This window comes from Spinacia oleracea, chromosome 2 (assembly GCF_020520425.1).
Source record: "Spinacia oleracea cultivar Varoflay chromosome 2, BTI_SOV_V1, whole genome shotgun sequence".
In the NCBI taxonomy this organism is placed as follows: Eukaryota; Viridiplantae; Streptophyta; class Magnoliopsida; order Caryophyllales; family Amaranthaceae; genus Spinacia; species Spinacia oleracea.
Genome location: NC_079488.1, coordinates 102719309 through 102745992, shown reverse-complemented (window position 1 = coordinate 102745992; position 26684 = coordinate 102719309). Strand labels below are relative to the sequence as shown.

The 26684-nt window shown below is 36.0% G+C and overlaps 4 protein-coding genes across 13 annotated transcripts; 1 reads left to right on the top strand and 3 right to left on the bottom strand.

Annotated features, from left to right (window-relative positions):
- Positions 1-958: 958 nt before the first annotated feature.
- LOC110799571 (pentatricopeptide repeat-containing protein At1g63330) lies at positions 959-8368 on the bottom strand. 8 transcript variants are annotated; one of them, XM_022004850.2, is made up of 7 exons: positions 5747-8368; positions 5465-5541; positions 5232-5371; positions 4651-4775; positions 1494-1560; positions 1346-1400; positions 959-1222 (listed from the first exon to the last, which is right to left on the bottom strand). In XM_022004850.2, exon 1 carries the CDS (start codon positions 8014-8016, stop codon positions 5857-5859), a length of 2160 nt encoding a protein of 719 aa, XP_021860542.1. In that variant the 5' UTR covers positions 8017-8368; the 3' UTR covers positions 959-1222; positions 1346-1400; positions 1494-1560; positions 4651-4775; positions 5232-5371; positions 5465-5541; positions 5747-5856. The 8 variants fall into 8 exon arrangements, with proteins under 8 accessions (XP_021860542.1, XP_056693539.1, XP_056693538.1 ...); XM_056837561.1 differs by having other exon boundaries at positions 959-1251; positions 1346-1420; positions 4651-4758; XM_056837560.1 differs by having other exon boundaries at positions 1346-1420; positions 4651-4758.
- A 4710-nt stretch (positions 8369-13078) lies between these two features.
- On the top strand, positions 13079-17162 carry LOC110799576 (ribosomal RNA small subunit methyltransferase, chloroplastic). The gene is made up of 10 exons (XM_022004858.2): positions 13079-13392; positions 13549-13698; positions 14013-14069; positions 14196-14294; positions 14917-15012; positions 15480-15564; positions 15914-15966; positions 16195-16278; positions 16407-16517; positions 16644-17162. The coding sequence occupies exons 1-10, from the start codon at positions 13177-13179 to the stop codon at positions 16707-16709; spliced, it is 1017 nt and encodes a 338-aa protein (XP_021860550.1). The 5' UTR covers positions 13079-13176; the 3' UTR covers positions 16710-17162.
- A 128-nt stretch (positions 17163-17290) lies between these two features.
- LOC110799568 (uncharacterized) lies at positions 17291-18073 on the bottom strand. Its single transcript, XM_022004839.2, has one exon. It carries the CDS (start codon positions 17932-17934, stop codon positions 17425-17427), a length of 510 nt encoding a protein of 169 aa, XP_021860531.1. The 5' UTR covers positions 17935-18073; the 3' UTR covers positions 17291-17424.
- A 1733-nt stretch (positions 18074-19806) lies between these two features.
- LOC110799560 (two-component response regulator ORR21) lies at positions 19807-26589 on the bottom strand. 3 transcript variants are annotated; one of them, XM_056837556.1, is made up of 7 exons: positions 25583-26589; positions 25284-25397; positions 23393-23496; positions 20859-21011; positions 20469-20783; positions 20295-20371; positions 19807-20125 (listed from the first exon to the last, which is right to left on the bottom strand). In XM_056837556.1, exons 2-7 carry the CDS (start codon positions 25313-25315, stop codon positions 20024-20026), a joined length of 783 nt encoding a protein of 260 aa, XP_056693534.1. In that variant the 5' UTR covers positions 25316-25397; positions 25583-26589; the 3' UTR covers positions 19807-20023. The 3 variants fall into 3 exon arrangements, with proteins under 3 accessions (XP_056693534.1, XP_056693533.1, XP_021860517.1); XM_056837555.1 differs by lacking the exon at positions 25284-25397 and adding an exon at positions 24738-24786; XM_022004825.2 differs by lacking the exon at positions 25284-25397.
- Between the last annotated feature and the right edge of the window lie 95 nt (positions 26590-26684).

Sequence of the window (26684 nt, the reverse complement as noted above, 5' to 3'; positions counted from 1 at the left end):
GTTTGGTTTTTTTTCTTCTTCTTATTTTTATGGTCTCGATTCCCGGATGTTGTGTTCAGGAAGTCGCACTTGGGAGGATGATTGTCTGGTTTTCGTTTCAATTAAGAAAAGGGGGGAGACTTTTTATTCTTGCTGTGATTTTTATGTGTTATTCGTTGTCTTGTACTTCCTCCGTTCCACAATAGATGCATCGTTTCTTATTTGAGCACTATTCAGCAATCAACTTTGACAATCATTTTTTCACTGTTGTGTAACAAAAAACATATGCAGGTAGGATCTTGTTAAATTCGTATTAATGCAAGGATTCCAAATATCAACTTTTTATAATTTTTACTTATAGGCATTTAGAGATATTAATGATCAAATAAGCGTGTTGGCATACGTGCAAATAGAAATGATGCATCCTTTGCGGAACGGAGGAAGTACATGTTCGGTGGTTTTCGATTGATTGACCAAGTCAACATGTTAAAATGGAAGCTGGAGTTGAGTGAATTTGTGTGGTTTATTTATGTTGATTTGGTGCTTAATTATTTGGGAGATCATTCTTCTGTCAGTGTTGATTTGAGTTTGACATTACTCTGTTGTGACTTGTGAGGTATTGGCAAATTGGCACCTTGATAAAATTGTCCCATTTACCTATAAAATCGTCTCTCTCTCTCTATATATATATATACATATATATATATATATATATATATATATATTTTTTTTTTTGAAAGATAAGGAGAATATACTTAGGAAATATACATATATATATACACGAAGTATATATATATAGGGTGAGGTTTTTGTGAGAACCTTACTTAACATGAGAATCTCTATATAGCCGTTCGATCTCATGAAATCTTATGGCCATTATATGGCCAAGATGGGATGACATTTGCAACTCAAACTAAACCAAGAAAACTCTTGTAAAAAGCGCAGAACTTTCTAGCATGTGGAGAATGAAGGAGGCTGATTTTGTTCTTAACAGAATAACAGTTAACACAGCTTACTATTCAGCAAGTTGTTGCTGAAACCCAAAGTCAAAGAACCGTGTACTGAAATACGGAGTACTCGGTAAAGTCAGCAAATGCATGTCTTTACAAAGAAAGAAGCATACAAAAGAATTTTCAAATTCACACGATTTTCCAAAGTCCTAACCCATACGTGAACAGATAGACCACTTACGGAGTAGAAGACCTTCCTCTACCATTGCTACAGCAACACATCCAACTAGAACCTGCACCACCAAAATGCGTAGTTGCAGACCTTTAGAGAAGGAGTATCACAGAATCAGATATGTACAGCGTGTCTAAAATTGTCAAAGAAATTAAGCTTGAAACAGGGAAACCTAACTCTTTACCTTATCTGCAAGAGGATCTAAACAGAAGCCGACTACAGAATTAATGCCCATCTTCCTGGAAAGGAATCCATCAAGCTAGATCAACAAAAAGACTTAGGTCTTGATCACAAAAACAATCTCATGGCACAAAATTGAAAGACATTCTCACCCAATCTGTAGCACCAGAATTGGCTAATCCCGCAACTGCTGGAATATAACATTCATTCACAATCATCCTGCACAAAATCAGATTACACATTACAAACTACTTTTTATCATCACAAAATCAGATTACACATTACACTCTATGTGCACAAAATCAAGAATATGCACAGAGTTAAAATAATATGCACACATAGAGTTAAAAGAATACTCTATCAATAGACTACTCTGGCTGCAAATTCTGCTTCTAATTATCTAGTTATACTTCCCAGTTCCCATTTACTTCCTCCACTAGACAATGAAAAGCCAAAGCATCTGAGAGGTCTTAACTTCTTATGTGCATACTGTTAGAGTGTTAGGCAAAAGGTCTTGGGAAGTCCACAGTGGTGCAGCCTTACCTCTTTCATCCAGACTCGCGCAAAAGGAATCAAAGGCTTAGTTTGGTTAAAGGGTTAAGACTATGGACAGTCTGATCACATTCAGAACTCTAATGAAAACAAATAAAGGTATTGAGAAAGGATGGTGAGAAGGTTAGTGTAAAGGAGAGCTGAAACTCGGGAATCAACCTTGAATACTTGAGATCCCTATCTCCCTTGTACTCCTTTACTTGCATCTTATTGATCTTCTCCCATCTAACATTGCCAGTTAGTAGTCATTAGTGCTGCGGTTATCCTCCTCATCTTGACCACCTTCTCCACAATGGCTTTGGCTACAAAGGACATCTCTCTAGTTCCTAGCTTTTATCTACTGTGTTTCATTATCTCCTTGCCAAGTTTGTTAGTAATGTCAATCTTGTCATAGAAACCAACATGCCAATATATCATGCATAACCAGATTTGCTGCTTGCTTGTACTTAAACATTCTAAGCAGCAACACCGCAGCACAAGACCTTCTTCCCCAGTCACCAGCCTGAATATTCGGCGCAACAGGAAAAGATATGTCGAGAATTGGATTCCCCCTCTTGGAATTTAATCCATCTAAGCATTCTAAAACTTACTTGAACTGTTCATAAGTGTACTCAACAGAAGCGCCGAACTTGGATGTATTAAGAAACTCTTTTCAAATGGTAATGCTGTAGTATTCTTATCTAACAGTTTTAGGTACGTGTAGGCAATGACTATGGAAAATTGGAAAGCTTAATGATGAACTGAGTACGTGTACCCTGTGGTCTGCGGTCTTATAGTTATGGTGCGTCTCAAGGGGATTGCTATGGGGAAAGTTTGAAATGAACACCATACATTGGCCGTAACAATACGTAGGCCATAGTAAGCTACTAATACTTGATCCCACCTATTCGGTATGGTATTTATTCTCTTTGAAGTCCAGTTTGTCCTGAAAATTAGAGTGGTAGTATTCAATTGACAACAGTAATGGCATACAAATTATTCTTCTGATTTCTCATCCCTTTATCCATTATTGGTGCAGGATTTTATCAGGTTTCCCTAAAACTTTGATGTGCAACCTGTTATCACTAGCCTGCTCCAAGCAATTCTATACCCTTAACCTGATAAAATCCCTTGTATACTCTCTAATCGCCTACCCCAAACCTCTGGTTGTATCTTACATACTACAATGCTCCTTGGTGCAGCTAAATTGCTGAATCAAAGGAAGGATCGCCTCAAGGTCCGTTCTGTAGCTTAAAAACTATGTTCAATGCTATGAAACTATTAAAGTTTAGGTGTCCTGTGGTTATGTTTTTTCTGTCTATGGGTTCGTCCTTTCAAATTTGATACCAGTATTTATGCAATTTGTGACACTGAAGGGAACTGTCAGACTTCTATTCCAACCTGCTGAAGAGATCTCATATGGTACAGGAAGGTGCCCTTGGGGAAGCCAAGCAATTTTCGGAATGCACAACATATTCTTTTTGTTTGTTCAGATACTTGTGTCTGAGTTGAGACGTGCCCAAGTGTTATGACCAGGCTATTCAATGAAATTATCTATCTAAAAGTCCCAATATAAAATGTCAATATTCATGTAAGAGTGTCGGGAATCTGACACAGGATCTTGAAGTAAAAAATAATCTAGTAACATATATAACTGTGGAAATCAAAGGCTAACAACTAACTACTTTTTCTCAAGGTACTGTCTGTTACATATGTCAAAGGTCGTACTGCTTTGAACATAATTCCTCACACTCTGGAGTTTGGAGGGACACTTAGTAGTCTTACCATTCATGGCCTGCACTGGCTCCGACGAGGTTAAAAGAGGTTTAATTTCTCAACAGTTGTGTTCATTTCAGCTTTCCAGTTTGCTGAAAAATGAAAATACTCTATTGGCAGGTAATCCTTGCACAACCCTGTTTTAACGGTTTTTGTCCACCTTCATCCAGTTGTCTGGTAAACTGTAAAATGGACTTTTACAACCATTAAAGAACTTCCATCTTTTAAGGTGCAGACATCATTTGAACAATTGAACTTCACAATTTTTAGGTCAAATGGAAGTATAATTAGCAAACCTAGTTAACTTAACTGCTTAAGAATTATACTCAAGTTAGAACTTTATTTACAGAAACTGGTTTGTTGAATACACTTTATCCATTTCATTGTAAGAATGATGTATCTGATACCCCTTGAAGGTGGTCGGTTCAGCAAGGAGCAGCCTTACATAGAGGTCGAGCACATATTGACTTCAATGAAGAAAACAACCCTCCTTATCCCGCAACAATCAACGATGATACTTAATCATCATCATGTTTAGGCTACCGGTGGTGTTCTACTAGGTCCTAAGAATGTCCGGACAGGGAAGAAAGTGATGAGGATGTTATTCCTATCGGAGCAGCTTTACACACCATTTTCGCAGAGACATATCTATCTCAGTCAGCTCCTAAGTTCTGATATAGTTTAGAGCATGGACAACTCTCAGGTGTGCGCGCACTCACACACAAACACAACCCACATGTGCACCAAAATAAACAAACACAACCCACATGATGAAACTAGTTTGTTTCAAATCCTTGTTTTTGTGTATGTTAGCTAGACTATCTGACAAATGCTGTATTATAGATCTGCAACTGAAACTCAAGGTTTGGCCTTTCTACCTCCTTATATAATATTATCAATAAAAAAAACATATAAACGAAAAAAAATTAGCAAGGTTCTAGTAATACAACAGAATAACCTACTGGCATGAATCAACAAATAGTCAACAGAGCGTCATATTACCTATAAGCTCCAAAATGAACAGCAGAGTGAGAACACCGCTAAACAACCATGACTCTACGAGCTCTCTCATTTTGATGACTCGTATCTTATCTAATGCCAGTGTCCTTGCTGTCAGCCAATCAAATCTAAATACATAAGTACACAGCTAATGTTCAAATGTTGATTTACCAAGTTGACGCTCATTCTTGTAGAGAACATGAAACAAAATCCACGCTTCTTAAGAATAGAGATCAACGTGTAATTTCTCTCCTTAGTTTCTCCAGGGAAACATTCAAGTGGATGTTCATCTAGACCTCTACCAATACTTCTATCTATTTTGCAGCTTAAAAAAATATGATCAACTGTGCGATGCCTAATTTGGCAGGTAACTACAGTGCAAGTAAATTAGACATTCTTTCCATCTATAAAAATGATTTGTATCATTCCACTAGTTCCATCATAACATTAACCATTGGCATGTTCATATTTGGAATCTTATAAACACGCAACATGCTAAGTTTCTTGGAGATTAGCACTAGCTAAATTCTGACACAGGTCATCATTAACTTTAATGTCTACAGCATATGAAATTATAGTCATACCTAAATCTGAAGCAATTGGATTGTACTTTCTCTGATTGGTACCAAGGCAGACTCCACGTCTTACCAGCTAGGAAGACCAAGCTCTTTGAGCCAAATGACTCAAATCCATGACAAGCGCAAGGGACATCAAATTTGAACTGCTAAACATGCAAAATAGTCTTACTCAACAAATCAGGGAGTAAGGAATTCTACTGAAAAGAAGCAACAGAGATACTAAGGAACTTGCCAGTTACCAGGAAGGAATTATACTTCTCTGTTGACTTTGTGTCTCCATAATTTTGAACTCCACAACTTTGCTACTGCTTACAACCTGAGGAAAATTAACCAACAGAAACAATCAAACAAACCAGATAGCTAGAACAGCTCAATGTTGGAGGGTTATCATGCTTATATCAGTATACTTGCAGCATATACATATATGCTACATAGATTATTGTTTCCTTAAAAGAGTAAAAAACAGAGACAAAATTAGTTCACATGTAAACTGATAAATGCATGACGATACTCCTGATTACCTGCTAACACTATGTTCCTTTGGAGAGCGAGCAGTGTCAGTGGAGAAGGATGAGACCACTCAGCATAATACTACTATATCAAGTTGCATCTCTCTTATACAGTTATACAGTTATGACACTACATACTCAGGGAGATTTTTGGCCTGAAAATAATTCTTCTCCGCATCCTCTGAGAATACATGCTTCAGAATCACATATGACATATCATCAGGCTCACAACCATTTATTCGCATATCCTTTAGTAACAAAAATACATCCCTAAACATCCTTTTTTGAAGCATTGCCTTCAATATCATATTGTACATGTCAACTGATGGCTTGCATCCATCAGCAAGCATTCGGTTCCAAAGCTCAAGGGCGACGCGTATATTCCCATCTTTACATATGCCACTAATCAAGGATCTACAAGTGACTGCACCAGGTTCCAATCCCTGGGAGTACAAATCTTTCAATAACTCCTCAGCCAACGCATATTCTTTAGCATTCAAGGCTGTTTTTATGAGAATATTGTATGTAGTTGTATCAGGGAATGTTCCAGAATTTTTAAATTGTCTAAGAACTCTACAAGCTGTCCCAAGCAAGTGGTTCTTGCATAGACCATCAATGACTGCATTATAAGTCACAACATTCGGAGTAGGACCAGCATGCACCATCTTCTCCAACAACTTAAGGCACTCGAAGATTTTTCCAACTCTACAGAAATAATGAATCAAACAAGACATGCTTACAACATTAAGTTCTATTTTTTTATCTTCCATGCAATCCAGAAGCTTCTGAATGATATAAGAGTTCCCTTGTTTGCATGCTGCAGACAAAATTGTGTTAAAAGAAACTATGTCTGGACCATCTGTGGCTAAGTTTAACTTATCTAGGAACCTAAAAGCGTCATCAAGATCACCTTTAGAGCAAATTCCATTCAGAATAGTATTGTATGAAATGGTGTTTGGCGTGAAACCTTTACTAGTCTTACTCTCACTCACAGATAATGCTTCTCCGTATCTACTGTCTAAGCATAATGAGTGCAAATACATGTTATAAACAGCCATATCTACATTGTACCCCTGTGAAATAACATCAAGCAAAAAATTACTAGCATTCCTTAGCTTTCCTTTCTTCAACATGCCAGCAGCCAACGCAGTTATAGTGAATGGATCGGGAGATAAGCCCCTCTGTTCCATCAGAGACATCAGCTCACTAATTTCAACTGCCCTGTCCTGATGAGAGAGCTCACGAAGAATGATGTTATATGTCACCAAATCTGGGTAGCATTTTTCTTTCTCCATATTTGCAAGAATGACAAACACCTCCTGAATCCTTCCATCATCGCATAAATACTTAATTAAGACAGTGTATGTTATTAAATTTGGTTTACACCCAACAATTTCCATTTCCCTTAATACCTGAAAAACTCCATTCCACATTTTCTCCTTACTCAGCCCGTACACTAACGCAGTGTATGTGCACACATTATGTACAAACCCTCTCTTATTCAAAGAACACAACAACGACAATGCAATAGAACTCCGGTTACATTTACATAAACCCCACAAAATTGGATTATATACAAGTGGAGTGCAAAAGTGATCTTTACATAGTAAGGCACTCAAAACTCTATAAGCCTCGTGTATCTTGCCCACTTTACAAAGCTTCAAAACCAACATACTCAACGACAGTTGCGTTGGCGAATAGTTCAATGCCAGCATTAACTCTATAACATACCTGGAACCAGACAAATTCTCCACTCTCAATAATCTTTTCAACAACTGTGACAGAGAAGAGAAGGATGGTGCATACCCACTTCTAAGCATGTCCTCAATGACAACCAACGCATCCAACAAACAATTCATCAGAAGCATTCCATTAAATAGGCCAACATATGTTAATGCATTCGGGCACAACCCAAATTCCTCCATATGGAAACAGACTCGACCCAATTCCTCAAAAACCACGTTTCGGGATTTCAAATAGCTATAAATCAAAGCATTATAATCATATACCGACGGCCTCCCCCCTGCATACCCAAATGAATTGAGAGTCTCTAGTGCCTTTTGAACACAGCCCATCTTTGCATAATCTCTCATCTCTCTATGTGCAACAGAATAATCACAATAATGCTTAGAACTAGGGCCATCACAATTGTTATCATCACTCGTATCAGAAGTTTGAAGAACACAAGAAACTGAATGATTTACATAATAATGGTGAAAAAGACCCAGCCTTTTGGGGAGTTTGCGTAAAAAGGGTAGTGTATAAGTTGCGCAACAACGCATAGCAGACAAAAGTATGAGTATGATTGAGACGCCAAAACCCCAGAAACAAAAGTGATCTTAACATGTATATGAAACTTGAAATTAACTTAAAACTAGCTGGAGAAATCAAAATTTGGAGGGGATTAAGTAATCAAACCTTGAAGATAGAGAGCAAAGTTGTGATTTATATGGAATCCATGTTGATTTACCTTGACGATTTATGGTGCCATCAGAGGGTTTTGTGAAGAAGAAAAAGGAGGAAGAGAGTGTTAAACCCTACTGCTTGGATTTTGCGAAGAAGAGTTGGAAAGAGGAGACGGCGGTCGGCGCCATTCAGCTTGTTTAAGATTTCTTTTGAGTTTTGACTAATTAATTTTCCTTGGCCGAATCGAGTTGCAATATACTCCGTACTCCATAAATTACGAGAACTAAGACAAACAAAAATAATACCAAAATAAATTGGTGGAGTTGGTGGGGAACTCACATTGTGACTTGGAGGTCACAAGTTCAAGCCCCATCAACTGCGAAATGTTTTGGAGGGATCCATTCTTCTTACCTATTTAAAAAAAAAAAAAAAAAAAAAGACAAACAAAAATATTCTGTAATACTTCAAGCCTAGCTAAATAAGATTTTTTTTTTTTTGGTTCTACTACGATGAGTTTCCACCGCCTTTACAATTATACAAATGATGTCTTACCACTTTACTAAAGTTGCCGGTTGTCACCTCACCTTCTTTTTAACAAGCCTTTAATTTAAATAATAATTTAACTCGTAACCTTTGACTAAAATCAAAGAATTTGATATATAATGCCTTGTTCGGCATTGTGGCGCAAAACTGCTTTCGGTTTTAATTTTAGTTTTTCCAAAACCAATAAAAAACTAAAACAATAATATTATAAGGAGAGTAATACTCCCTCCGTCCCTTAATACTCGCACCGGTTTAACCGGTGCGGAATTTAAGACACTTGAATTGACTTATTAATTTAACAGGTGTTAGTTGATAGTGTGGTATTTTTTTTTTAATATAGTTAGTGAGAAATGTGTTAAGAGTGGGGAGTGGTGAGTTGGGGGTGTGAATTTTTAAATGATTTTTTGTAGGGTGTAGGTGGGTTAATAGGTAAGTGTGAAAAATAATATAATATTGCTAAAAATTTCCATTTATAGTAGCGGTGCAAGGATTAAGGGACAACTCGAAAAGAAAAGCGGTGCGAGTATTAAGGGACAAGGGAGTATGTGAAGTATCAATAATATATCAATTAGAAATCTATGATGAACCGTTGGGCTAGCAGCGAACCTTGAACACATTTCTCTTTAAAAAAAGGGAAAATGGTGAAATTGATTCACCAACAACTCCACATGAGGAACGTGAACATAGAAAGCCATCGGAGACTTAGTTTAGAGCCTTAAACCCATTTACATATTTTCCTTTGAGCGATTTTCTTCAATATTGCTTAAAGAACGTTAAATTCCCAAAATACGCCACTTTATAACATATTTTCCACCATATCGTCCACGTCAAAAAAAGCTAGTAAGTTCATCTTCTTCACTAAGATTAAATTCATAATAAAAACCTTTTTCCTTGGAATGTCTTTGGGAAAAATACTTGATCAACTGATAACAGTCATGACCTTCAAGAATATTAGATTATGCATGTGATAAGCATTGTAAGCATCACTAGCCGTAAAACCAATCATAGGTGATCCACCTACTTTTTTCTCAAAACCCGCAAGAAATCAGGCACTTTAACACCACTAGCTTTTAAAGTAGACATAAAGTAGAGAGCATCCTTACTAACCTTCCTTTGAGATCTTACCAAGTGCCTCTTATCAAGGGGAACCATAACATGGTTATGAGGGTCGGCCAGGCCCGAATCCCGACCCGACCCGACACGAAAAAAGCTCGGCCCGACACGAGCACGAAAAAAGCCCGGCCCGACACGGGCACGAAGTCATGGGTCGTGGGACGGGCCTGGGCCTTATTTTATTTTTTTGGAAAAAATACGACAAAGCACGGCACGACTCGACCCGGCACGACAAAGCACGCAAAAATTTGTAAAATTAGCCTTAGGCACGACGGCCCGGCCCGACACGAAAGCCCGTGGGCTCGTGCCGTGCCTGGGCCTTGTTTTTAACTTTTCGACTCGGCCCGGCCCGACACGATACAACGTGGGCCTAGATTGGGCCTTTCTCGATTAGGCCCACGACCCGTGGGCTCGGCACGAAGCCCGACCCGACCCGGCCCACGACCATCTTTAGTTATGAGCCATATATGTTATGCTTCACAACATCCAAACACCATCTTTACTAACTGAAAATCGAACAATCGCAGGATATCCAATCTTGTATAAAATCTTGTTCTCTTCCTTTTTTCATCTTTGACGCTTGACAACTACACAAGAACCGTTTCATAGTATAAATTTTACTAATTTGACGTTTCCTACCCTTCCAAAACCTAATACCAAAACCTTTACTAAAACCATATCATAAGCTTATATTCACTTTTACATGCTTTCATCGTTAGAACAGATAATGACCCTTCAATAAAAAGAATACTTCCTTATTCACTGAAAATTAAACAAATGTTCATTAATAAAATGGTTAATGTACAAATAGAATGTTAATTATGATTGTAGGAGATATTCCTCATAAACCATAAACAGATTCAAGCTAATAATGAATACTATCCTATTCTATAATGTTCACAAGATTTGACCTTCATATTCATTTTCATTAAATGAAATATTGATTATGAATATAAGTGGGTAACAAAAAAAAGTGATTAAATAGAATGTTCATTATTTAAATAAGTAATGTTCAATATCATTAAATAGATCGTTTTGTTAGGAATGTCATAATAAAACATAAAACAGAATAAACATAATATTAATATTATCAAAAAATTTAATGTTCATAAGGTTTGGCCTTAATGTTCATTATGAATATATGCGTTGTTCATAAATAAAATTATAAATAAATAATTAACAATCAAATGTATAAAAGCAAAAAATAGTTGTTTAAAATAAGTTAATCTACAAAATAGTTTAAACAAAAGAATAACAAATAATAAAAATCGAAATATGATGCAAAAACACGAAAAATAACCATATTTTTAAAACATTTTATTCAAAAACACAATATCAGATAAAAAACGATTAAATCAAAATCACAACATCGGATCAAAAACATCAAAAAAGATCGATTTAAACGTAAAACTTACATTCTACCATCAATATACTAAGAATTCCAGTATTAGATTCAAGTACAGCTTGAGACTTCCATAATTGAGAGCTCCATGAAAACAGAGGAGATATAAAATAGGGAGAAAAAAATGAAAAGAAACCCTACATTTTCACAAAAAGTAACACCCAACTAGCAAGGTAATGAAAGCAGCTTGAGCAAGAAGTAACAAAAAAGAAGGTAAGTTAGTAAAAGAAGGCAAGTTAGGAAGAGGTGAAAACAAGCAAAAACGTCATTTTGGTTGGGGTATAGCCAGCACTGGCTATACCCCATTACACGATGACATTTTAGGTGGGATTACAACAAAAAATCTGCCCCATCCGTCACCTGCTTAATGTGTCATCCGCATCCGTCCATCCGTCATCTGCGGATGAAGCGGGTGGAACGGGTAACTAACTGATGAATGTTTTATATTAAAAAAAATAAAATTAAATCAACACTAATATATATTCAATAAAAATTATTTTTTATATAAAAATTATAAAAATAAGAACAATTGGTTTGGAAAAAAATTGCAACAAGAAATTAAATTATTTACTTAAATATTTAACATTTTTATTAAAATTTTGGACGAAAAATATATTAAACGGGTGGATGGATGATTAACGGATGGAGCGAGCATCATCCATATCCGACCCGATCCGTCATCCATTTCATATGTCACCCGATCTCATCCGTTTAGTTTGGATATCCATCCATTTATTTTTTGTTTACTTAGTTTTAGATCTATTGGTTTTTTGTTTTTTATTAGGGTTTTTCTTAGTTTGTTTTACAGTTTGTTTATAGTTTAGATTCAATATAGTTCTAGTGTAAGGGTAGTGTCGGGCTTCAAGCTTGTTTTCTTCCGGAGAATGAAGCGTCATCATATACCGTTCAGCTATTCATCTATATTTGAAGTCTATTCACCAAGTTTACTTGAAACTACGTACCTAACTAGGGCTGGGGTAGTATGAGGTTGGAACGTAGTTTCATTGTTCGTTTTGTTCTACAAGAAGTATTTTACTAGCTCGTAGTCATTGTAATTCACCCATTCAAAAAGATGATGTCAGGTAGTCCGCCTGAATTTTTCTTTCCTTATCAGAAAAAAAAGAAGAAAAAACTACTCCCTCCGTCTCTTTTTGTTCTTTACGTTTTCCTTTTTGGGGATTTCAAAATGTTCTCTGTATTTCCTTTTATATTATCGCATAAATGACTTAGTATTCTATCAAAATTTGTGTCGAATTATTATTTTAACCAATTAAATTCATTGGGTCCATTTAATATCTCACACTTTTACATTGGGACATTAAATTTTCAAAAGGTCTTGCGCGCACAAGGTGTACAATAAATTTATTGTACACCAAGATAACTTTTACCAATTTTTTTGTAACTTTAACCTAATTTTGATTAACTTTTATAAACGTTGATAGATAAACATTTTAAAGGGTTAAATGATTAATTTTATGCCTTATTAGTGATTTTGAATAAATAAGTTTTATTAAAATAAAAAAATATATCACTAAAAAATAGATAACTTTTACATATATAAGCTCAACTTTTAAGCATTTTGGTTTAACTTTTACTCCGGTGTACAATATTTATTGTACAACCCTTGCAAATAAGAATTTGTGTTAAATTTTTCTCATATTCCCAATATCAGAATTTTGATAAAAGTAAAAATATTATAAATAAACATAATTTATCTTGTTTAAATAAAAAAATTGAGGAATCTTGATGCAAATTAATTAATCGTTAAAACGCGTGAAAAATGTCAAACGTAAAAAACAAAAAGAGAAGGAGGGAGTATCTGGGATGATGACTATTTAACCCATTATCTTACAAAGAAAATGTAGATTTTCCGGGAAAAAACAAAGAAATACAGATAACAGTTACAAATACTTCTACATAAATTGAGTACCGTTGATAAAGATTCCTAATTTAGGTTCTTCCCCCATAAACAGAAAAAATGGCATCGTTAATAAAATCCTTCCCGCCAAATCAAATACCAGTAACCTCAACCTCCAAAATTCAGCATAAATCTTGGTATTCAACAACCCTTACTAATTTACCTAAGCGAAGAAGAAACTTATTCATAGTCTGTGCTGCAAACCCAGATGATTACAATGCTACACTCAAAGCTCTCAATTCCAGGAAACGTTTTCCCAGAAAATCTCTGGGTCAGGTTTGATTGTTTCTTCAACCCTTTTATATCAGCAAGAAATGGGTTTTTGGGTAGTTAATACTATAATTGAAAATGGCGGGTTGTTATTTTGTTATTTCATTGAGGCATTTCGTCGAACACTAACTGATCACTGTGTGTATGTGCTACTTTTTTCAGCATTATATGTTGAATTCTACCATCAATGATCAGCTTGCAGTTGTTGGTAATGTGAAAGATGGGGATTTGGTGCTTGAGATTGGACCCGGCACTGGTTCCTTGACAAATGTTCTTATTGATGCCGGTGCTACTGTCCTAGCCATTGAAAAGGTTGGGTCTTTCTTCTGTCAAGAAAAGTAAGATAATTGTCAAATTTGATATAGCATTGCTATTATATGCACTTCTGTAAATTTTATGAACATTGGTTTCCCTTTATATGGTATAATAGTTCATTTTGAAGACTGAATTGGTTTTTTGCATCATGGGTTTAGCCTTTATATATTGTTAAAGTTGACAAATTGTGCATTTGTATGAAATAAGTGAACTTTGGGTTTTCTGAAGGTGGCACAAAAATTGTTCACTTGAACTACAACTTTGTTTCATGGATTTTGACGCTTTGCTTTTGTATTGTGCATGTGGTTTAGGATCCTTACATGGCTGCTCTTGTCAAGGACCGATTTGCAGATACAAACCGCCTAACGGTAAATCAGAATTGTATGAGTTGGTCTTACATGTCTGGCCACCTTAATTTCTATCTTAATCTCATGCTTTTTTTTCTCTATCTTAATATCAGAGTCCTAGGTTTTCATGATCTATTTTCATTGCAGGTTCTACAAGAAGACTTCACAAAATGTCATATACGTTCCCATATGTTATCTTTGCTGGAAAGGAAAAATTTGGCTGGTACGGGGAAAAGGCATGCCAAAGTAAGATCTCTGTCGGACGTGCAAATTAGGTTTTGACACCAGTATGGCAGTATCTTATGTTTGTGTCATTTCCCTTAGTAAAAAATGTGTTCAAAGATCATTGAACACTGTATTTACATGGGTGATAAAAGTTCATTGTATAACACTATAACTTATTCTCCCTTTACATTGTAAGTTATGAAACACACAGAGTAGTGCAACACTAGTGTACTAGCAACAGGACCGCAATCTCGATGATTTATGGTTACTATTGGACTTTTCTGAGGTGGACTGTGAACGGAAATTTGATTTTCTTTTCATTTCTTTCTGAGTTCAGTAAAGTAGTTAGCACCTGTTCTCAGTTCTGACATTACCCTTTCTCCTGATATGTGGCCTGCTGTGTTTGAATCATGAGATGTTGAGTGAATTGGGAATCTCCTGGTATATGAACAAGAATAAGGAGATCTTTGAAAGTTGTTTCTTGTCATGGGAATATGAGATTTGGAGAAGAGGGCTTTTGTTTTTGTTCACATTGAATCAAGGATTGTTTTAGTTTTCCTTTCGATCCGTGCAACTGTTGACCTTTAACGGTCATGAAGTATCATGTTATTGTAATTTGTAAACTTATTGCTTCATCTTCCAGGTTGTGGCAAACATACCTTTCAACATCAGTAAAGATGTGGTGAAGCAGCTTCTTCCTCTCGGTGATATTTTTTCAGAAGTTGTTCTTTTACTTCAGGTTTTTTGTTTTCTCTCTTATTACTTTGGTTCCTGGAATTGGTTTTCTATCTGAACTTCTTGAAGAAATGATCCTATTGGAAGTTGTAAGATTATCTGAGAAATTCTTTTAGCTGATTATTGTCTGAACATGTAAGTTTTCAGGGTAAGGGAAGACTCTAATGAACAGATAATCCAAATTAAGCACATGCTAACCAGTTTAGGCATTGTTGGCTGTCCTTCATCATTAACAATTTCTGCATTTTGCACACACCTTTTTCATATGTGGTGAATTGATGATCCATAAATGGTTGCTGGCTTTCGTTATTATAAGCTTAAAAGATGGTAGAAATTTAATTCATGTCATGACGTTGTATCCTACCACTTTTCAACTTTGTGATTGATTGTACAATTCGCCACTGATCACACCTTTATAAAGTCTTGGTTCACAGATTCTAATCATGATTTTCATCCATTGTCCTTTTTCAGGATGAGACAGCTATCCGGTTGGTTGAATCATCTTCAAAACCGTCAGAGTACAGGCCTATAAATATATTTGTGAAGTTCTACTCAGGTATCATGTTAACTTATACATGGTTGACAAAGTTGACTTTAAGTGAGTTGAAAACCATACTTGTGCTGATGAAAGTCTTAATGGTGTTATTTTGGGCATTATCCAGTGCAATGAAGGATTTATCTCAGAATCCTTCCAACATTTGGAAGCCCATAGATGGGTTTTCATGTAAAATTAAGCAACTAAGTCTAAAATTTGTAAGCATGCTATCAGCCTATTACATCAATACAACAAAGGAGTTGTGTGTATGAATTTTGATGCGTAGGACAATTGCTTGACAGTGTCCTGTGAAATGAACTATTATGTTGCACGATAACTGAACTGTCTTTGACATATTTGCCCCTCCCAGATCCAGAGTACAAATTTCAAGTTCCGAGGGCAAATTTTTTCCCTCAACCCAAGGTAGTGATTGTTTTTACTTCATTTAGATAAATTCCATTTATATAAGCTTACAGTGCTTCACCGGATACTAGTGTTTATACAATTATTGATCAAACCGTTTTGGATTACCAAAAGAGTATGCATCCAGAAAACTGTATCCTGTTCTAATGATGATTGATTGGTCTTTTATTCCTCGATCCGCTAGGATTCTTTGTTGCAGGTTAATACAGAAATTCTGTTTTCCTGCAGGTTGACGGTGCCGTTGTTTCCTTCAAACTTAAGCAACCTTCAGACTATCCCTCTGTTCCATCAATTAAAAGCTTCTTCTCATTGGTTATTCCTCTTCTTTCGACTCAACGAGTCTTCATTTTCGTCTGTTAAATCTGACTTTTGGTCTGATAACAAACCCAATTTTTTAATCTCCTTATTCAATAATAGTTACTGTTGCTATTGGGACTCAGGTTAGTTGTGCATTCAACGGAAAACGTAAAATGTTGAGGAATACACTTCAGCATTTATCCACACCGTCAGAGGTTGAAGAAACGTTAAGAACTCTGGGTCTTCCAACCACAGTAAGTATTGAGAAAATACTTTTACTAGACAGTGGACACTTATCTGGTTTATAGTCAGCAGTCTCAGCAACCCCCTATTTAAGTGGTAAATCATTCTAATGCCTTTTCTATGTCATGGTTGAGCAGTCAAGACCAGAGGAGCTTACACTGGATGATTTTGTGAGACTGCATAACTCCATCGTGAATACCTGACACGGAAAATGCTACAATCTCAATTTCGAAGAAGCACAAGTATAACAAGCACAGTGCGGTTCTTAAAAATCTTCAGGTGGCATTTGCTGCAGCATTTTGTTGTATACTAAGTAGTGATCGGAGTTTTCGGCTGATACAGGTTTTCAGATCGAAGCTTTGATTAGGAGTGTAATAATCTGCAATTCCTGATAAAGTTCAAACATAGGATCTCAGACACAGGCACAAAGTCCTGTCAATCAATTGTATTTGTGTTTATGCCCTAATCTGTAAACTATAAATATCAGCAACCAATCATGATACTCTTGGTGGCATGTATTCATAACCTTGCCATGACTTTCTCTAGTCTTTATCTGTAATTTACCTGAAGCATTTCGTTCTTCTGAGATACATAATGTACGCCGAAAGTGTTTTAGCTAAATTTCTTTGAAACGAGTTCATATTTAATGTGGTCTATTATTTTGTAGCGAGTAGTTTTTCGTATTTACTCCAAGTTTTGTGGAAAAAAAAAATGTAATCCTAGTAATAATTGCATAAATTAGAGAAATCTTACACACCAAATAGTAATAAAAGAAATCAGTAGCTATAAAAACCAACTAACATCAAATAATTAAATTCCCTCTAATAATACACCATGTAAATTGTAATACAAGCTCTAGTTTACACTGTTTTGCTCAATTAATTGGCCAAAAATGCAATCTTTAACTAAATCTAACTTTTAGCCATGAAATTGAAAAACAAGGTCCAAATTCCTCAACCGAGTAGCAACAGGATCAACATCCGCCGAAAACTCTATAAATTCTCTCTCCTCCAAATTCCGCCGTTCTACGGCGGCGATGAACGAAGGAGAAAGCGGTCTTTTCGGCCGCTTATTCTGAATGTAGAGGCACTCTCTCAACCTTTCCTCCACTCTATCCATTGACGAGTCTTTCGACATCAGCTCCTCGTCTCCATCATCAGCGGCCATCATCGGCTCATCATCTGCGACGGCGGCGGAGGAGACGGAATTATCGGCGTTGTTGTTGTTGGGGTGGAGAGAGAGGAAGGAGGAAAGAGAAAGTTGGGCAGAGGAGAGCGAAGAAAAGATAAGCCGGTGGTGATCAGGATCGGTGGTTGTGGGGAGTTGTTTCGCCATTAAAGTAGCTTGTTCGAGGGTTTGTATTAGCTCGGTTAGTTGTCGTTGTTGTGATTGCTGAAAATCAGTCACCATGTTGTTGTTATTCTCCATTTTCAGGTTTTTAGTGTTGCAGAAGTTTTGATTGGGAGAGATGAAATAATGGAGAGTAGAAATATCAAATTAGGCAATTTGATATGTTAACGCCTGATCCCTGATGGCTGATGTATTCGTAAATCGTAAATCGTAATCGTATATGGTTGTATACTTGTATGCGGCCATTGGACCAAATCGGTTAAAAAAAAAAAAATAGCATTGTGCAACAAATAGGTAAAAAAATGTTAGGTTACAAATTTCTAAAATTTAAATCACAATAGCAACAAATAAGTCACAAAACTATCATAGTTTTTCTAACTTTTCTCACATTTCCTCCCATTTAATTAAACACCATTCTTAACTAATTTAGCATTTAAAAGGACAAAAGCAAGAAAAATACCTCCGAAATTAATCTTTACTCAAGTCAAATCCTTGTGATAATACTACTCTTCCCTTGTTTTTGTCGATTATACTCAGTAACTATGCTCCATTGAACAAACCGTCAGCAATGATGTCAACAAAAAAAATGAAAGAGAAGAAGAGGGAGGAATGAAGAAAACAACGGAAAAAATGATATTAAGAACGTGAAAATCACGAGGTTGAGTTTTATAAATTCCAGCCAAATTTTGACTTACTCGTTGCCGTTATGATTTAAATTTACCAAATTAGCACATAGCGTTCACTTTTTTTTTTACCAATGTGGTCAAATGGCCGGTTGTATATTGTGTTACTTTCGAGAGAAGGCCTCCTAATTGTTTACATAATATAAAAATTTAAATTGCAAGAAATTATGTGGACTTTTAGAAAGTGAGTACATGTAGATTGTAGAACTTTAAAGCAACCGAGGATGGTTAAATTAGATTTAGGAAAAAAATTGGTAGTAGATGTATAATTTTGTGAAATTTTTTTCTTTTCCATAGAAAAATAAAATAATGTTTAACTGTGTAAAATAACATCACACTATTATTTTATTCAAAACAAGTCAAAGAGTAGTATTGATGAGGACAACGACCGTGTAATGTTCATATGATTCATATAAGTATATACGGAGCCACACCATATTTTAAAGCTTTCCTTCATCTCGTTTAATCTCAATAAGAACGCTAGGCAGTCTGCCATGGTTGTACGTTAAGCTTTAGCTTGATGCTCTCTCAAGTATTAGGGTCAGCGGACTCACTTGGTCACACTTCATTTAGGGAAAAACAATTTTCTTTTTTCTTTTTTTTTTTTTGATAAGGAAAGAAAACCCAGGCGGACTACCTGACACCATCCTTTCGAATGGGTGAATTACAATGATTTCGAGCTAATAAAATACTTCTTGTAGAACAGACCGTACATTGAAACTGCGTTCTAACCTCATACTACCCCAGCCCCAGTTCCAAGAAAACTTGGTGAATAGACTTCAAAGATAGACGATTAGCCGAACGATATAGGATAACGCTCCATCCTCCGGAAGAATACAAACCTGAAGCCCGACACTCCACGCCAACACTATACTCCACAAAAAAAAAAATGCTAAAATCTAAACTATAATCAATCTACACAACAAACTAAGAAACTAAGCTAAAAAAAACAAACAACAAAAAAGTAAACTAAAAGGAAACTAAAAGCAAATATATACAAGAATTTTCAAACAATTTTCCATTTGGAAAAGTAGAAAACATTTTTCAATTTGAAAAAGGACATCATTTTTCCTCTAACTTCCCTATTCTCCCATCGCATCATCTACTTACTTTCCTGTTTCTATGGATTTTTTGAACAAAGGAAAACTATTTTACAATTTTATTTTTCCTTATAAATGTTTTAATGGAAAATCATTTTTCACCGAAAACCTTTTCCACAAACCAAACGGAGCCTTAATGAAAGCATTGTAGCAAATGAAAGCAGTACTAGAAAGCAACAATTTAAGTCTGCAACCAAACTTCTTACAACAGAATACATAACATATAATTGCCTGCAACATGGGCATTACAGCTTGCATGTTCATTTTGATTCTTGAAGACTTGACAAATTTAATTCAGATTCATTTTGAAAGGTCTCCCACATCAGCTCCACTTCCAAGCGCCATTGACGGTATCTGCATTGAACCTGAAAGGTCCCACGTTGCTCATGGCATTTCTGGCCCAGCAATCGGATGGGGTGCTGGAGTAGGGGAGACGGTGACACTATTGAACTGCAACTCTAGCGTTTCTGGGTATATTTCGAGTTCCTGCAACATTCAACCAATAGTTGATACACACCGACCGACAGTAACTAAGTCTGCAAGTAAATTTGTGGGGAAAGACAAAGATTCAGAAGGAACAACAGGATTGTAAATTTTCAGCCATTTCCACATCACACATAGAAATTTTGAAACCCTTATTATAACAGAAACTAACCTGTAATTTCTCAATGACAAAGTCTATAGTGAGCCCAGGAACGTTCATACGACGAATAAGCTCTGCTGGAGTAGCAACTGGATTTATAGTAGAAACATCCATTAATCATAGCACAAACATGAAAACTTTTTCAAATACAAAATGCATCAGTTTACAGGTTAATTATAATATTACCATCAACTCCCAAATCGCGAACAATTCTTATCAAATTGGCTTCTAGAGATGATGTCCAAGTAAATGATGATGACAGTCCCGTAGACGAGCCCTCACCTTTGTCCAATTCCTCCGCTTGATGATTCTCAGCTTCCTTATCGGTAAATTCCAAAAGAGGGGATTCACAGTAGTCTCGATTAAGTTCTCTTTCCATTATTATGGAATGCTGCCACAGGGTTTTAACATTCTTAGGAAGCAGAGGCTTCACAAGGCAGTACATTGCTCCGTTCTGGAGAAATCTCAGCATGGTTGGACCATGATAAGTATCACAAACCACTGAAGAAAGTACCACGGGTTAGTGAGAGAAAAAGTGAAAGCGCATAATTGAAAGGAAATGTAACTGACACTTACTGACAACCGGCAGCCTGAAATTCATCTGCAGGATGTCTAAAACCTCAAAGGCACACATATCGGGCAATTTGGTGGTCATCAACACCAAGTCAACTTTTCGTTTCTTGTTTTGTAACGTGTTCAGTGCATCTGTTCCTTGGCAAGCTGTGACAACTAGTGATACAGCCATAGGAGGCAATAACTCAGAGAATGCCAATGAAGTGGTGATAACATAATGCACGGTTATATGGAGGAAAGTAAGGAAACAATCACAATCTTCAAACATTTATATACCCTCCATACTCACTTTCCTTTTACATCTAATTTTAATATTCTACTCAATCTTACTTTATTCCTTATTTAACCAATGTTTTTCCTCTTTTATCCTTCAATACCCCAAAACATGGGACCCAAATCACCTTTTTCTTCCCAGAATTACCCAAAAAGGCACAACTGTTCACTCTCTTCCTATTCTTCTTGGTTATTGGAGCTACATCAAACTAGCAGAACTCAAGAAAACGGAGTTATTAGTTAAAAATACTCAGTAAACTTTTTTCAAAAATATTTTTCAAGAGGAATTCAGAAAGCACATTTGCACAATCAACATTGACCTGTCATTCATTTCTACATCCCATCCCGTGGTCCAATTTTTACCTCAGTAAAAGTTAACAAGCTTTGACAATTGGCTTTCCAAAAGGGACACTATATCCCAAACGGAAAGAACGGAAGATTCAGATTCACGATCATGAGAACACTTAAATGCACAAAATGGAGCAGATCAAGACAGATAAGCAAAAAAGGACATAGTGATAGGAAAAACTAAACAATATCTGTAAATCTTGGCCAGTCCACTACATGTAAATCTACAATCCTGCTACAGCACACAGAAAAGGGCAATGTTGGCAGCTTGGCACTACCAAGTAATAAGTACCAACTGAATAGCAGCAGCTAGAGGAAAATAAAACTCCAAGCTTCATAAACAGCTGATCCTTCACGGGGCATTTGTATTGGAGAATGGGAGTTTAGAGGTTAGAAGGTGGGAATGTAGAAATTGGTGTAGTGCAATTCAAAAAATTAGTGATTTTCCCTTGTCTGGATGTGTTGGAAATAAATATCCTCTTCCCCTTCCCTTCCATCAATGGCTAAATGAGTATGTTCTACGGTAATAGAATTAGTAAACAGAACTTATACCCATCTCAATACCTATCCACCTAATAACTACTGTGCTACCGACCTCTGGTAATAGAATGGTGAGAATATCACCTTCCTGTTCCCTTTCATCCATGGCTACATGAGTCCGTTATATCCATCTCAATTCTCATCGCTCAATACCTGCTCACCTTCCTCAAATGGTAATAGAATAGTCAGAATAGCCCCCTTCTGTTCCCAATCTTCACCCCCATATATTCCCAATCCTCTCAAACGAACAAGTGACTTATCTGTATTGGAATTTTAACTCCAAATCAAACCATTGAGTTCCACAAACCAAACAACCCTTTTATTTCGATTAGCTTTAGACTCGTACAATGCACGCCGAGTAAAAAATAAAGAATAAACTATCATTGTACATTCAAGTTTCCTTAAAAAATCTCCTTGAATTATAAGTTGTATCCTCTCCATCTTCTTCACTCCTAATCTTTTATTTTAACAATACAAACCCAAGGAAAACCCCAAAGAAGGATCACCCATGTGGGTACTTTAACTTTTAGGAAGAGAGTGAGAGAAATCTGGTAACTAACATGAAAAAAAAAGTTGCCAAAAAGGAGGGGTTAGAGTAAAAGTGAGTAGAACAAAGAAGAACGAATGAAAACAAAAAGTGAGTAGATCTAAAAAAACGAAGGCATTATAAAAATATGACAAAACGGATCTTATTTTACAGCATATTTCGATCGTTACTAAAGGTATGAATATCGAAATTTCTTGGAATACATAAAAAAAAACTATGATTAATTTACATAGATAGATAGATATACAGAGAGAGAGAATGAGAGAGAAAGAGAGAGAAAGAGAGGGGGGAGAGGGAGAGAATCAAGTCTATAATGGAAAATGAGAACCAAATTTGTCTGTCAAAAGTAAGCAAGAAATCCTTAAAGGTAAATTAATTGATTCAAAAGTAAATATCCAATGATGGAACTCTTTAAACTCAGGTTTTTTTTTCTTCTTTTAACTAAAAAAATACATTAATAATCATCAAATGGAAGAATTGACACGCTACTAAATTTCTTCGTTCTAAACTCAGTATGCATGCGTCTTCATTTATTTTATTTAAATTAGAGAAAACTTGCAAAAGTAAATCAAATCAAATAAAAGCAAAGAGACATGAGAACTAGTTTGAGCTGTTGCAAATTAACGAAAAATGTCATTAATGACATGGGTCATCTGCATTAAGTAGATCTAACAGCGTCAAAATGATTATTAGTACTTATTACAGAACTACAGTTTCCCCAAATCAAACATGGAGGTAATAATATGGATTTCTTATCAGATTCAAGAAAAAATACTCCTCTAATAAGTGCATGCAAAATATAAGGTTAATTTAATGATTCAGGACAAACCTCGGTAATTGGCATCAAGCAAGACTTCCAACGTATTTCTTGAGGATCTAGTGTCAGGATCCACGAGCAAGATGCAAATATCAGTAAAAGACTTAACATCCATACTGCAAAGCACAAACAAAATTAAGATAGAATCAGAAATAAAGAGGCAAAAAAAGGAGAAGTGATGTGACTGATGTCTATGCAGACCAATGAAGCAACTGAATCGGGTTTATAATTTTATATAGATGAGCAAACCTTATCAAAATAAGGATACGGAGCCAGAAATTTTCGTACAAGAAACGTTGCCAATTGAAACGGTAAGAAATTTCCAGACTACCAAAATTAAAGTCTCATAATTATTTGATGAAATCTACCATATAAGTCCAAGTAAATTAATATCCAAACAGAATCCAGGCCAGAACAGATTTTCAATTCTGTTACACCTTGACAAGACAAAAACGACAAGGATAAACAGCGTTCAAATTTGAAAAAGAGAACGTGGCAGAAACTTGATTCGACAAGCCATTACATGTGATTACAGCTAATACACTTACTTCGACTAAGTATTGATTCATTGTATTATATGGTACAAAGTTATTTACTTTACTATGTTAATTTTGTTAAGGTCCTTAAACTAAACAACTATTTTATTTATTTTGGCCTCAATGACACCAACTATGGCTTGGGTGTAAGGAGTCAGCACAACTTTGAGCGGGTGAACTCCAGAACACCAACTATAGCCATGGGTGCACTCCGGAAGAATCTCAGACCTCCAGTGTCACTTATGTAACTAAGTGCACCTGTGCCTATAGTTGGTGTTGTAAGATGCATCTGCTTAATGATGTGTGGTTCCCAGCACCCAAGTTGTGGTTGGTATAACTAACGCCACTCTTGTCCAGCTATTTTTTATTTATTTTGGGGGTTGGAGGATGCCGTACCATTATCTTGGTTGATGCTTCAAAGTTCAAATGCCGTATCTAGGAGTCCCACATATATGTTATGAAAGAGAAACATCTCTTAAGTGTAATATTTCCGTCTTTCTTTCAAATTTGTCATTTCTAGGGCAGAGGTAAAAGAGCTCACTATATGAAGACTCCCAGGTGGCTTTCAAAATTATAACTTGCACTCATCATATAATAATTGTAGGACCCTACTCAGGAAATAAACATGTCTACGGAAGGACTTCCCATGTTTAACGTTCACAATTGACTGGAGGAGCGGAAACAACACTAACAAGAAGCTGATGCTGTAAAGTAAGAACTAACGATCACATGCAATAGCCCATAATCAATGAAATCTAACAACTTTCCACAATTGACATACAATTAATTCATGAACTTAACCGTTAAGACTTGAGTATTACCTTCCTAAAGGAATAGAAGGTGAAAAGTGAAACTTTCGCAATACATCACCTAGATAATTTAACAAGGTTAATCAAATTATCGAGTATTACGATGATCAATAATCTTGTCACCTGTACTTGTACATCTGAATAATTTGTTTTAATATTGAAAACGATGCAGGAAAAAAACACCTAATCATCAATTAAAAGTAAGCCACTCACAGAGTCACAGCAAATTAGTCTACACAACCTCATGTTTGTTTGTAGGCCATAAAATATACGAAGTATTAGATAGTTAAACAGTCAAATGCCTAGGCTGATATGAGTAGTTTAGAGATTTCCCAATTCAAGTTCAGAGACGAACGGCTATATTTGTGTGCATGAGATGCTAATGAAAATCTGGGAGATTAGTAACATCAAGAATGACTGCATCAATGTAAACAGACAAGGGCTGCAAACTAGCAACTTCAAACAAAAATAAATAAATAATGCCTCAAAATCAGAGGACCAAGTGAGAGGATAGACGACAAATCTGCAAAAGTTTGTCCACTAAAGTTCATAACGCACCTGGAAAAAGCCTCCTCTCCTTTCATGTTCATGCTACTACATTCATAGGCTCGTGCTCTTTAAATATGATCAAGGCACAATTTTTTTTTTACCACCTATAACCTCAAGTACACTCTTCAACATCATAAAAACAAGAAAATGGTATACAACATGAGATAGCAGATGAAGAAGATAAGCAGCTCTGGCCGGACACAAACAAGTAAAGGCAATATCATCCTAATAGAACTTAGATACTGCTGAGTGATAGACATCAAGGAGCTGACAAAGTAATACGTAGTAATAAACACATGGATAATTACCTTTGTAACTCACTACCATCTTTTTCTTTTATTCTTAGGATAAGTTCTCAACTTCGTTGTGCTGAGACTGCTGACAGACCTTCCTTGAGATTACCAATATTTAAACTGAGTGATAGACAAGACAGTAATGTTCAGAAACACCTGAAATTATATTAAATAATTATGCAGAGACCATAACATGAGATATCTGAACAGAAAATACTTCCCTGCATAGGACCATCATGCTTAATGCTAACGGAATGGTCTGTGTCTGTAATAGCACAACTTGTGCAATCTACACCTGTCTTCTAATTCTTCATCAGCAAAACCTCTGGTCAGAAAATCTATAACCTTTAAACAATCACTTACAACTACAAAACCTGGAAGAAAAAACCCAAACAGAGAGAAAAGAGTAAAATACACACAATGACACAACACTACAAGTCCACAACAGTAATGCACTTCCGGCACTGACCACTGATGCTGCAAGCTTTCAGCAGGGAAGTTGCAAATAAGGTACACATACCTCCAAGGCTCCAACAGCAGCAAAAATATGCATATCCACGAATGTGGGGCCGGTGTAGCCTCAGAAGTAGTAAGAGCGTCAATCTACTAAATATCAATACTACTTGCTACATGGAGTTCTTAATTACTATAAGCATATTACACCAGAAAGTTATCAAAATATAGAGTATGTCCAGTAGGTTTGCAAAACATTGAATTTAATGTAGTCTAATTACCATGTCACTGATTTCTTAACACTAAAAATGTCTTTTACACTTATGCCACAAACTAGAGAAATGTTAGTTACTAGAATGACATTAAGTACTGAAAAGTAACTCACAGGAACTAAAAAGATGTTAGTTATAACAATGGAGTTCAAAACTGAGAGGTCATATTGTATGGAGGAAGGAGAACTAAAACAGCAACACCTGTTTAATGAGTTCCTCACCCAACCACAAAATGTATCCGTGTAAGCCTGGGTGGTGCACCACTTCCTCCTTACCTCTCAGAATCGCTCTCCCTCCTCCTTCACTACTGCTCTAATAAGCTCATTTCAGTCACTTATAAGATAATACAAGTATACAACACATTCAAAAGGCATTAGCCATGCTCTCTCTCC